Here is a 12616-nt window from a genome sequence, read left to right as displayed (position 1 = left end):
TTATGTTTCGGGCACTGACTTAGATATTTTATATGTTTTCTGGTGAACAGTTAACAGTGGTGATTGAAGCTAATTTCTCTATTGATTCTCAATTCAAGGATGATAATGTCTTTGTGATGTATATTTTTAGGCTGTGCAAATAAACCTGCCAATTTAAAGAAAAACTTTACCAATCCTAATAATTAATAACTGAATTTGAACTATTTTAAATGAAGGGCATAAATGAGTAAGAAGTTGAAGTGTCCATTTTGAAATTGTTAATGAACCACTTAGGCTGCTTTTAATTAAAATAAAACGAAACAAAACTGTTTGAATCTGTAATTTCAGGATAGTTCCTTTAATAATTGCTTCTGTAATGGTTAGTATTTTTTAAAGTAGAGATAGTTAATATATTTTGTTTGTCCATCTAAACATCATATATTGTCATTCTGCATTTGGGATTTTCCCCCAGTGATGCAAAGAAACAAGTATTCTAATGGTTTTATTTTATTTTGTTTTTCTAGGAGTCAGAGAATAATAAGTTATGTTCCCTATATTCCTTCCGAAATACCTCTACCTCACCACATAAGCCTGACGAAGGGAGTCGGGATCGGGAGATAATGACCAGTGTTACTTTTGGAACCCCAGAACGCCGCAAAGGGAGCCTTGCCGATGTGGTGGACACACTGAAACAGAAGAAGCTTGAGGAAATGACTCGTACTGAACAAGAGGGTATGTGTGGACTTAACTGTCAGGCTTTATTCTTTTAAAGATTCCAGGCCTTAAAAAAAAAAAGTGGGATTTCAAGGGCCAGAGAAGTGCATAATTGGCACTAGCTGGGAAAAAGTTATTCAGAGGTTACCATGGTGATGGCAGATTGTGATCCATTAGGAGTGTTAAGCAGATAGCTCCATTTTTGTAAAACTTTGTGCATTTTTTTGGTTCTTACGATAACAGATGAAGGTTTTAAACTGACTGTAAGCCTTGCCCTGATAAAAAGGTAGCATAGGAATTTTTTCAGCTGCAATTTTATTTTTATTTTTTTCTGTCTTACTTCCTTTTGCTGGATAGTGTTTTATTATGGAAATGGCAGATACTTAAGAAGCAAAAAGAAAACCCCAATTTATTTCTCCTTATTTTTATAAATATTATAAATATCATTTTACCTCCAAATGTTGTAGAATTGAGGGTTTTTAATACTTTTCAAGCTAAATGCTCAAGGGGGAAGGGCTTTGACTTGTGACATCCACTCTAATATCCCACATCACCTTCTCTACTCTCTTCACAAGAATCCACTTAGGTTCAAATATGTTCTAAAAAACAGGCGAAAGACTCTTTAATAATATTTTTCAATTAAATAAATCAAGTCTAAGTGATTGCTATAATATGCATGTTTTTTCATTTTTTATTTACGGATTTTAGACTAAAATGTAGGGTAATTAATGGTTTTGGATTTATTACTAACATTGTAAGTTAAACCTCTGTGGCACTATAGGGAGATGGGGATTTGATATAAGGGAATTTTTCATGTAACTTAATATTATTCCTTCAAGGGCTCAAAAGTTTAAAAACTTTCAAATTAATTTTTGGGGAAGTTTCAAATAATTTTTTGGATGTGTTCAGCACATCAGTAATTTTTGTGGAAATTTCTAAAATGTATTACATGCTTTCCTGTCTTACTAAAACCACATTATATAGCATAAAATATAAATATTAGTTGATGAAGTGGGGTGATGATGTGGTAGCTTATGAACTCCAATACCTATCTAACAATTAATGTGATCTTAGGTAACTTTTACGAAGTCCCTGAACAATAAAATTTAAAATTTGATTTGGTACCAATACCTGACTTGGTAACTCAAATATTTTGATAATTAACTATAATAATGAATATAAAAGTCCCTTATGAACAGCAAAATATATAAATCTGAGGTATTATGATGATTATTTTATTATAAATGTCAGTTTTTTTTATCATGCTGTAGCCCCCAGGGATCATTGGAGTAATTAGTACTGTTTGTCTTTATGGTTATTTCTTTGCAAATATAAAACTTTGGAGTTCTTGTGTTTACTTGATATAGACATATTTTCAGCGTGTGTGTGTGTGTGTTGGTTTCTCCTCTTTAGGTTACAGGCTGCTACATCTTGCTTAGTTGTGGATAATTTCTAATTTTCTGCTGTTGATTTATAAGTTATGAAATTAGATGATCATGACATACTGGATTATATTTAAATATTAACAAATATGTCTCAGTGAATTACTGAGAAATTCTAGGTAATATGGAGGAGCTTTAGTGCATGGACATCATGCTGACTCTTCTGACTGCTCAGACGTTATTTTCCACATTCCTGGCTATATTCTAGAATAACTGAGGCTGCCAGATCAGTAATCTCTGAATAGGTGAGATTGCTAGGTTACTTTTGTGATTCACCAGAAAAAAATGGTTTTAGTTTGTAAGAAGTGGGTTTAAAATACATTAGAGGACTCTTTAGTATAAAAATAAAAAAATGGATTTGTGATTTTTTTTTTGGCCCGGATTGCTAGGGGATTTTAAATCATTTTTCCCTTGCAAGTAATTGTTAGTTTTATATTTTTCCTCTTTTTTACTGTGTTATAGATTTGATGGAAGAGAGATACTTAGGAGATGAGACCTCCAATTTAAGAGTCCTTTATCACCATATTCCTACTATTGAAGAATGTGTTTTATGTACTTTATAGAACTTTAATTATTTTCTATGGTACATATGTCTTCAACATCAGAATTCAGGCACTTTTAGCATATGTTAATGTATATAATATAGTAAGTACAAATATTAAAAAGTGATAAACCTGCTTATCAAGCTCACAGATGCCACAAATCTGAGAGAAACAGTGAATACGATGTATAAAAGACACAAAAGGCTTTGACAAACTGGAAATATGGACTTAAAACTAACCATCAAGATAAAATTTAATAGATTGTATTATTAAGTCCAGAGGTTATGACCAAAACTCCCAGCTGCACAAGTAATTACTGAAAGAAATTCAAATAGCAGACACATGAATAAGAAAAAAAGCTTATGAGTTTAAGGAGACAGAAAGTGCAATGGAGTTAGCATGGTGAATATTGCTAAAAAATTGCCAGTGCTATCTCAGTCAGCATTACTAGAATTAAAGTGTGCAGCAAAAAGATGGTAGTCCCATTGAACTCCCTGTTCAGTAGAATGCACCTGAAGTATTGTGTTGAGTTGAGAATTATCACATTTTAAGAGGGACTCAAAAGTATTCTCAGAGGATAACAATTGACATGATAACAGATGCAAAATTATATAATGAGAGGAGTGGGTGAAGAAACTAGTAATATTAACCCCAGAGGAAAGAAGATCAAGGATGACAGGACGGTTGTCTGTAAAGATTAAAGTCATATGGAGGAGGGATTGAATTATTCTATCTAGCTCCCTGGGGATAGAATGCAGATCAGTGATAAGAAGTTATAAGGAACGAGATTATTGTTTATAATAAGACCAACAGTTGTAGCTATCCATGTATGAGATAATCTTCTTTGGAAGATTAATTGTCCTTGGAGGTATGCAGCAATCGTAATTGCATTTTAACAGGGGGGTATGAAACTTGAAATTAATTACATGAAGAAAACTGGTAAATTCACAAATATGTGGAGATTAAACAAGATGCTGTTGAACAACCAATGGGTCAAAGAAGAAATAAAAAGAGAAATAAAAATATACTTGAGACAAACAAAATTGAAATATACATACCAAAATTTGTGGGATGCAACAAAAGCAGTCCTAAAAGGGAAGTTCATAGTGATAAATGCCTATTTCAAGAAACAAGAAAAGTCGCAAATAAACAACCTAACTTTTCACCTCAAGAAACTAGAAAATGAAGGAAAAAAGAAGCCCAGAATTAGTAGAAGGGAGGAAATACTAAAGATACAGCAGTAATAAATGAAACAGGCTAAAAGACCATGGAGAAGAACAGTGAAACTAAGAGCTGGTTCTTTAAAAGGTTAAACAGCATTGACAGGCCTTTAGCTAGAATTAAGGAAAAAAAGAGAGAGCCTGGCTGGTGTGCCCAGTGGTTGAGTGTTAACCCATGAACCAGGAGATCTCAGTTCGATTCCCTTTTGGGGCACATGCCTGGGTTGCAGGCTCGATCCCCAGTAAGGGCCATGCAGGAGGCAGCCGATCAATGACTCTCTCATCATTCATGTTCCTCTCTCTCCCTCTCCCTTCCTCTCTCTGAAATCAATAAAAACATAAAAAATAAAAGAAGAAAAGGGAGAATGCAAATAAAAAAATCAGAATGAAAGAGGAGATGTTACAATTGATACCGAAGAAATATAAAAGAGCATAGGAGACTATTATGAACAACTACATGCCAATGAATTTGACAACCTAGAAGAAATGGTGAATTTCCAGAAACATTTCGAAAATTTATATGGAACCAAAAAAGACCCCGAATAGCTGCAGCCGTCTTAAGAAAAAAGAACGGAGTGGGAGGGATCACATTATCAGACTTCAAACTATATTACAAAGCCACTGTAATCAAAACGGCCTGGTATTGGTACAACAACAGGCTTATAGATTGATGGAACAGAACAGAGACCCCAGAAATAGACCCACGCCATTATGGTCAGTAAATGTTTGACAAAGGAGGCAAGAGTATCCAATGGAGTAAGGACAGTCTCTTCAATAAGTGGTGCTGGGAAAATTGGACAGATACATGCAAAAGAATGAAACTAGACCACCAACTTTCACCATACACAAAAATAAACTCAAAATGGATAAAAGACTTAAATGTAAGTCACGAAACCATAAAAATCCTGGAAGAAAACATAGGCAGTAAAGTCACAGACATCCCACGTAGTGGACTTTTCACTGATACATCTCCTAGGGCAAGAGAAACAAAGGAAAAAATAAACATATGGGACTACATCAAACTAAAAAGCCTCTGGACAGCAAAAGAAAACAGCCTCAAAATACAAAGGAACCCCACGGTCTGGGAAAACATATTTGCCAAGGATGAATCTGATAAGGGGCTAATTTCCAAAGTGTACAAAGAACTCATAGCACTGAGCAAGAGAAAGACAAACAACCCAATTAAGAAATGGGCAAAGGACTTAAATAGACACTTCTCCAAAGAGGACATATGGATGGCCAAGAGACACATGAGAAAATGCTCAACGTCACTAATCATCAGAGAGATGCAAATTAAAACCACAATGAAGTATCACTTCACACCTGTCAGAATGGCTGCCATCAACAAATCAACAAACAACATGTGCTGGCGAGGGTGTGGAGAAAGGGGAACCCTAGTACACTGCTGGTGGGAATACAGACTGGTGCAACCACTATGGAAAACAGTATGGAGGTTCCTCAAAAAATTAAACATGGAGCTGCCTTTCAACCCAGTGATTCCACTCCTAGGAATGTATCCTAAGAATCCTGAAACATTCATCAGAAAGGATATATGTACCCTGATGTTCATAGCAGCACAGTTTACAATAGCTAAGATCTGAAAACAGCCCAAGTGCCCATCAGTAGCTGAGTGGATAAAAAAGCTGTGGGACATTTATACCATGGAATACTATGCAGCTGTAAGGAAGAAGAATCTCGTACCCTTTGGGACAGTATGGATGGACCTGGAGAATATTATGCTAAGTGAAATAAGCCAGGGAGCGAAAGACAAATATCACATGATCTCGTTTATACGTGGAATCTAAAGAGCTTAATAAACTGATGAACAGAATAGATTCAATGACATGGAAGCATAGGTGAGACTGATGAATGTCAGAGGGATGGAGGAGGGTGGGTGGGTGGAGGGGGAGAGAGTAACCAAAGAATTTATGTGCATATATACACAACCCAAGGACATGGACAATGGTGGGGAGAGGGACTGGGGAGGGGGAAGGAACAGGGTGGAATGGGTCATTGGGGAGAAAAAGGGACATCTGTAATATTTTAAACAATAATAAAATTAAAAAATAAATAATAAAACAAAACAAAACAAAAAACCTATATAGACTGAATCATGATAAAATAGAAAATGTGAACAGACCAGTTACTATTAAGGAGATTGAATCACTAATTAAAACCTCCCAACAAACAAAAATCCAGGATCAGATAGCTTTACTGGTGAATTCTACTGAACATTAAAAGAAGAATTAATATCAACCCTTCTCAAACTCTTCCAAAAAATAGAAGAGGCAGGAACTTTTTCAAACTCATTTTATAAGGCAAAATTACCCTGACACCAAAACCAGGCAAGGATGCCACAAGGAAAGAAAATTACAGGCCAATATTCCTGATGAACATAAATGCAAAAATCTTCAGCAAAATATTAGCAAACTGAATTCGACAATATGTTAAAAGAATAATACATCATGATCAAGTGGGATTTATTCCAGGGATGCAAGGATGATTCAACATCAGCAAATCAGTCAGTGTGATATACCACATTAACAAAATAAAGAATAAAAATCATATGATTATCTCAATAGATACAGAAATAGCATTTGACAAAATTCAACATCAATTTCTGATTAAAAAACTCTCAAAAAGTGGTTATAGAGGGAACACACCTCAACATAATAAAGGCCATATATGACAAGCCTGTGATTTATATTGTATTCAGTGATGAAAAGCTGAAAAGCCTTTCCTCTAAGATCAGGAGAAAGACAAAGATGCCTGCCCTCACCATGTTTATTCAGTATAATATTGGAAGTCCTAGCCATAGCAATTAGGCAAGAAAAAGAATTAAAACGTATCCAAATAGGAAGGGAAGAAGTAAAACTGTCATTATTTGCAGTTGATACGATATTATTATATAGAAAACCCTAAAGACTCCATCAAAAAACCTGACCTGTTGGAACTAATAAATTCAGTAAAACTGCAAGATACAAAATCAATATACAAAAAACTTGTTGATTTCTATACACTAGTAATGAAATATCTGGAAGAAAAATAAACAATTCCATTTACAATTGCATCAAAAAGAATAAAACACTTAACAAATTTAACCAAGGACGTGAAAGAACTGTGTATGGAAACTATAAGACACTGATGGAAGAAATTTAATTCACAAATAAATGAAAATATATTTGTTCTTATTGATTAGAAGAATCAATATTGCTAAAATGTTTATACTACCCAAAGCAATCTACAGATTCAGTGCAATCCTTATCAAAATTCTAATGGCATTTTTCAAAATAATAGAACAAATAATCCTAAAATTTGTATGGAACTACAAAAACACCTTGAAAAGCCAAAGCAAATTTGAGAAAGAAGAACAAAGCTTGAGGCATCATGCTCCCTGATTTTAAACTATATAACAAAGCTGTAATAATTAAAACAGAATGGTATTGGCATAAAAACAGACACGCAGATAAATGGAACAGAATACAGAGCCCAGAAATAAACTCATGCATAGAAGGTGAATTAATTTATGATGGAGGAGCCAAGAATATGCAAAGGGGAAAGGACAGTCTTTTTAGTAAATGGTGTTGGGAAAACTAGACAGCCACATGCGTAAGAATAAAACTCAACTGTTGTCTTATACTATATATAAAAATTAATTCAAAATGAATTAAAGACAAACGTAAGACCTGAAACCATAAAACTCCTAGAAGAAAACATAGGTGGTAAGCTCCTTGACATTGGTTTTGGTGATGATATTTTGAACCTGACACCAAAAGAAAAAGCAACAAAAGCAAAACTTAATAAGTGGGACCATATCATACTCAAAAATTTTTGCACAGCAAAGGAAAACCATCAACAAATTGAATGGGCAAGTGATTGAATGTGAGAAAATACATGTAAGTCATATAGCTGATATGGGGCTAATATCCAAAATACGTAAAGAACTCATACAACTTAATAGCAAAAAATTAAAAAAAAAAAATCAAACAATTGGATTGAAAAATTGGAAGAAGATCTAAATAGACATTTTTCGAAAGAAGACCTATGGATAGCTAACAGTACATGAAAAGATGCTCAACATCATAATGGAAATGCAAATTAAAACCACAATGAGATATCACCTGACACATCTTAGAATGGCTATTATAAAAAAGACAAGAAATTACAAGTGTTAGGATGTGGAGAAAAGGGAACCTTTGTGCACTGTTGGTGGGAATGTAAACTGGTACAGCCATTATAAAAAGAGTATGGAGGTTCCTTAAAAAATTAAAAATAGAACTACCATGGATCCATTGATTTCACTTCTGGGTATTTATCTGAAAAACAAACAAACACAAAAGCACTAACTCAAAAAGATATATGTATCCCCTTGTTAATTGCAGCATTATTTACAATAGCCAAAGTACGGAAGCAACCTAAGTGTCTATGGATGGATGAATGGATAAAGATGATGTTGTGTGTATATATATATATATATATATATATAATGGAATATTAAAAAGCCATACAAAGAATGAAATCTTTCCATTTGCAACAACATGGATGGACATTATACTAAGTGAAATAAGTCAGACAGAGAAAGACAAATACTGTTTGATCTCACTTATATGTGCAATCTAAAAAAAGAAAAAAACCAAGCTCATAGATACAGAAAACAGACTGGTGGGAGAAATGGGTGAAGGGGTCAAAAGGTAAAAAAGAAAAAAAATACATGTTCTTTAAGAAAATTGTAAAACTTATTGACATAAAAAAATCTGGATAAATGGAGAGTTATATCATATTTGTGGATAGCAATACTCAATAACATAATAACGTTAAATTCTTCTTGACTTGGGGTGGGGAACTCACAATATTATATGCAGATGATATATTATAGAATTGTATGCCTGAATCCTATATAATTTTATTAACCAATGTGACCCCAATAAATTCAATAAAAATCTTACTACTTTAATCTACAAATTCAATAAGTTTTTAATAAAAATCACAACTGGATGTGTGTTCAGTGGTGGGATACTTAACAAGCTGATTGTAAAATTCATATGTAAAGTGAAGGACCAAGAACAGCAAAGATAATTTTGAATAACTGTAAAGAGAGGGGACCATCTTACTTAACAAAAGCAAAGTATGTAAAGATACATATGGGATATAAGACTGAAAATGTAGGTTGTATTCGGATTATAGAAGCCTTTCAATTCTTGGCTAAGGAGTTTGAACTTTATATTGAAGTTTATGGAGTAATCATCTACTATTTTTTAGTACAATAAGGTGATGGATTAGAGCTTTTTCTCAGGAAGGTTAATCTGGCAGAACTCTGTAGGATGTATGGGAGCATGGAGAGACATTAAGGAAATTGTTTCAGCCCTGAGATAATGAGGACCTGACCTAAGGTGGCAGAAAGGAGAAAGGAAGAAGGGGTACATATGGAAAAGATATTAGGAGTTAGAATTATTGAACTTGACATTTAAGTGAGGAGAGAGGGATGGTTTAAAGGTGGTTCAGAGTTTTTGAACTTTGGGTGAGTAGAAGGGTGGTAACACAATTAATAAACAAAGTAGAGGGACATGTTTTGGAGATGGGAGGAATGAGGATTTCTATTTTTAATTTTGAGTTTGATTTCTAAATTTCTTTTTTTTTTTAAAAACACACACATATCTTTATTGATTTCACAGAGAGGAAAGGAGGGGGAGAGAGAGAGATAGAAACATCAATGATGAGAGTCATTGATCGGCTGCCTAGCCCGCAACCCGGGCATGTGCCCTGACCAGGAATCGAACCCCGATCTCCTGGATCCTAGGTCAATGCTCAACTGCTGAGCTATGCCCGGCCAGGCTGATTTCTAATTTTCATTATCTGCTTGGAGCAATAGGACAGCACAATAGGAGAACCGATAGAATTATAGAAAATGTCATTGAAAAGTTTCTGATAGATTTTGGATTCTACAATAATTATATTCTAGGTCTGAGGTTTGACCCTTTAAAAGCCCAGGTCCATCTCCACATTTGAGACGTCTCTTATCCTGATGGGATATGTAAGAGCTCTGAAATACATAACCCACCTCTCTTTCACTACTACTTCCTTGTTTGAAGGCCATCCTTCATGAGTGACAAGCCTGTGTGACTAGCATAATAAATAACCTTTCCTGAGTAATTCTTGTTCTGGAGAATGTTTTGACTCTTTCAGACTAAATCATCCCCTCCTTCCCCCCACTTCCCCTCAAATACAGAAAATGATCTATAAAAAGTTTATTTATTATGCTCTATTTTAAAACAATATCTACGTGATAAAAACTCTCCTCATAGTAACAGGAAAGTTATACTCTTACAAGCAGATTCTTTGATTAACCAAATAATTCTCCAGTGTTTTATCTCCCATATCTTCAAGAAATGCCCTCCCCAGAGCAGTGTTTTCACTGGATTGCTGAAACACTGATGAACAGAGGTGTTCTGTCAGATGTGCCTCTTCTGAAAGTGAGATTAGTGGGAAAATCAGCAACATTTCTGTTTTGTTGTCGATTTAACCTTGATTTTATTTGGTCACAGATAGGTAGGTAGGTAGGTAAGTAGATAAATGCATAGATGCATGCATCGATGGACAGATGCATAGAATGAATAAATATCAGAATCTGCCTTTTAAAACATTGTTTATATTGGTGGGTAAAGTCTGCACAGAGACTTTGATTAATTTAGCTTAAAATGCTTCCAAGATGAAAATCCTTCAGCTGTGATTAAATGATGAATTTTAGTTATCCTTGTATCACCCATCTAGTTGCCAATGTAGCTGGGCTCTAACATAAGCGACAGTTGTCAGAAAATGAATACTTTAAAAAGGACTTCTATATCTAAATACTTATATTTAATCAGAGAGTCCTTTGGCTTCTGAAAATAAGTTGTCTAATGAGAATTTCATTTGAGCAGCTGTGACTGAGGAGGTCAACAGGCATTGCCTAGGAGAATATGGCCCAGCTGGTTAAATCTGGTTGTTGTCGTGATTTAAATGGTCAAGTGCTGCTTGTAATCCAGGACCGTCTGTTTGTAAAGGGAATAGTGAGTGCTTCAGCATAATGTACAGCTGTTTTAATCTCTCTTTAATAATAGTGCTTCAGCTACTATCATGTCTTGTGTATCATACTACTAAGTATATGATCCTAGGCTGAGTGAACTGGTTTGGGTCAGGTTCTGGCATCATGTGAGATTGCAAAGAAAGGGATACAGCGATATAAACCTCAACTCTGACCAAATAAAATCTTCTTTCTGACTTTTTGACCCCTTTAAAATACTTATTTCTTAGGTAATAATTACTGTGACCAGAAGGGAGTGATAAAGCTTGTAGTTATATAGAAATAGTAGAATAAGTGAGCTCTCTTTGATAGAAGCCATAAACTTAATGAAAAGTATGCAGGATTTAGATACAGCTCCATAGGCTATCTGTTGGTCAGAAATTAGAGTATTGTCCAGTGGAATTGTGTGTTTCAAGCTATCATGATAATGAAAGTATGTAGGTTCATTTGACTGTGTATCAGAAAGGGCATGAACATTTGAGCTTTGGATTCCTGGTGGGATAGGCTTTCCAATGGATTATGCAGCTGTTACCCGCACAAGAATGAACACGTGTTTATGTGTATATCTGATGGATTATTATCATTATTCACATCTCTAAACAATAATTTGGATTTCTACATATATTTTCACTGAATTATATTTAGTTAGCCTATATGTTGGTGTGTATTCCTCATCTGATAGCTTTGCTGTACTAAATGAGAAATGTGATATAGTTTAGACAATGGGGAAACTCATTTTTGAAAGTCATGTGTTTTTGAGTGAGCTAAATCTGGGTTTGAATATGAGTTCTAATATTTAGAGAGTCAGTATAGCCTACTGATTAAGAGTGTGAGTTCTGGAGCTAGGATGCCTATGTTTGAAACTCAGTTCAGCATTTGCCAGGTAGTTGACATAGGGCACCTCTCTGTGCCTCAGTTATCTCAACGAAAAAACACCCCCCATAATTAAAGTGCTATCATGAGGATCAAGATTTAGTGAATACACCTAAAGCATTTAGAACATTGCCAGGACATAGTAAGTGTTCAACAAATATAGCCAACATTATTTCCTAGCTGTGGGACCTATTCGTTTTGTGCTTCAATTCCCTCAACTGTGAAACTGGATGAATGGCACCTTGCAGGGTTGTGTGAGGATTTGAAATATTACATGTATAAAACACATGGCTTCTATAATTGTAATTATTACCCTATTGCTATTACAACTACTATTACTGTTATTATTTGGAAAAACATTTGAGAGAAATATTATAGAAAACTCCTATACCACATACAGAACCATAGGAAATGTCCCATGGTGTTAGGGGATTTTAGCATTTGGCAGCAATGATATTCTTGTTTTCTGGAAGAGCAATTCAGTTTAACTCTCTTTTCAGGCTTTTTGGAAAAGCTGATACTAAAGTTTCCCCACTGGAAGCCAATCTTCCCTGCTGAGAAATATGCAGAATATGATGTTGTCAGTGAGAGAGGTTGGTAAAGCCTTGGATGAGGTTTTTAGAGCAATTGTTAAGAGTAATGTGTTCCATTAAAAAAAAAAATCTATTAAAAGCCCATGCTAAAAATAAAAAAATAAGTTTGACATTCATACCATGATAAAGCATCAAAAGAATCTTTTAAAACAAAATTTATGGATATTAGGTTTTTGCCACTGTTATGATTAAA

General features: G+C 34.5%; 1 protein-coding gene across 25 annotated transcripts in view; it reads left to right on the top strand.

The window, feature by feature from the left end:
• The window catches only part of SOX6 (SRY-box transcription factor 6), a 514047-nt gene that overhangs the window by 222975 nt on the left and 278456 nt on the right, over positions 1 to 12616 (top strand). For 24 of the 25 annotated variants that reach the window (XM_016225178.2, XM_016225176.2, XM_016225171.2 and 21 more), the window contains one exon: positions 504 to 711. In XM_016225178.2, coding sequence (XP_016080664.2) covers positions 504 to 711 — 208 coding nt within the window. Of the gene's footprint in view, positions 1 to 503; positions 712 to 12330; positions 12424 to 12616 lie in introns of all 25 variants that reach the window. The other variant, XM_087821755.1, reaches the window with a different exon arrangement.

This window comes from Miniopterus natalensis, chromosome 11 (assembly GCF_054644295.1).
Source record: "Miniopterus natalensis isolate mMinNat1 chromosome 11, mMinNat1.hap1, whole genome shotgun sequence".
Classification (NCBI taxonomy): Eukaryota; Metazoa; Chordata; class Mammalia; order Chiroptera; family Miniopteridae; genus Miniopterus; species Miniopterus natalensis.
Note: the sequence above shows the minus strand (reverse complement) of the source record. Positions and strands in the feature narration are given on the sequence as shown.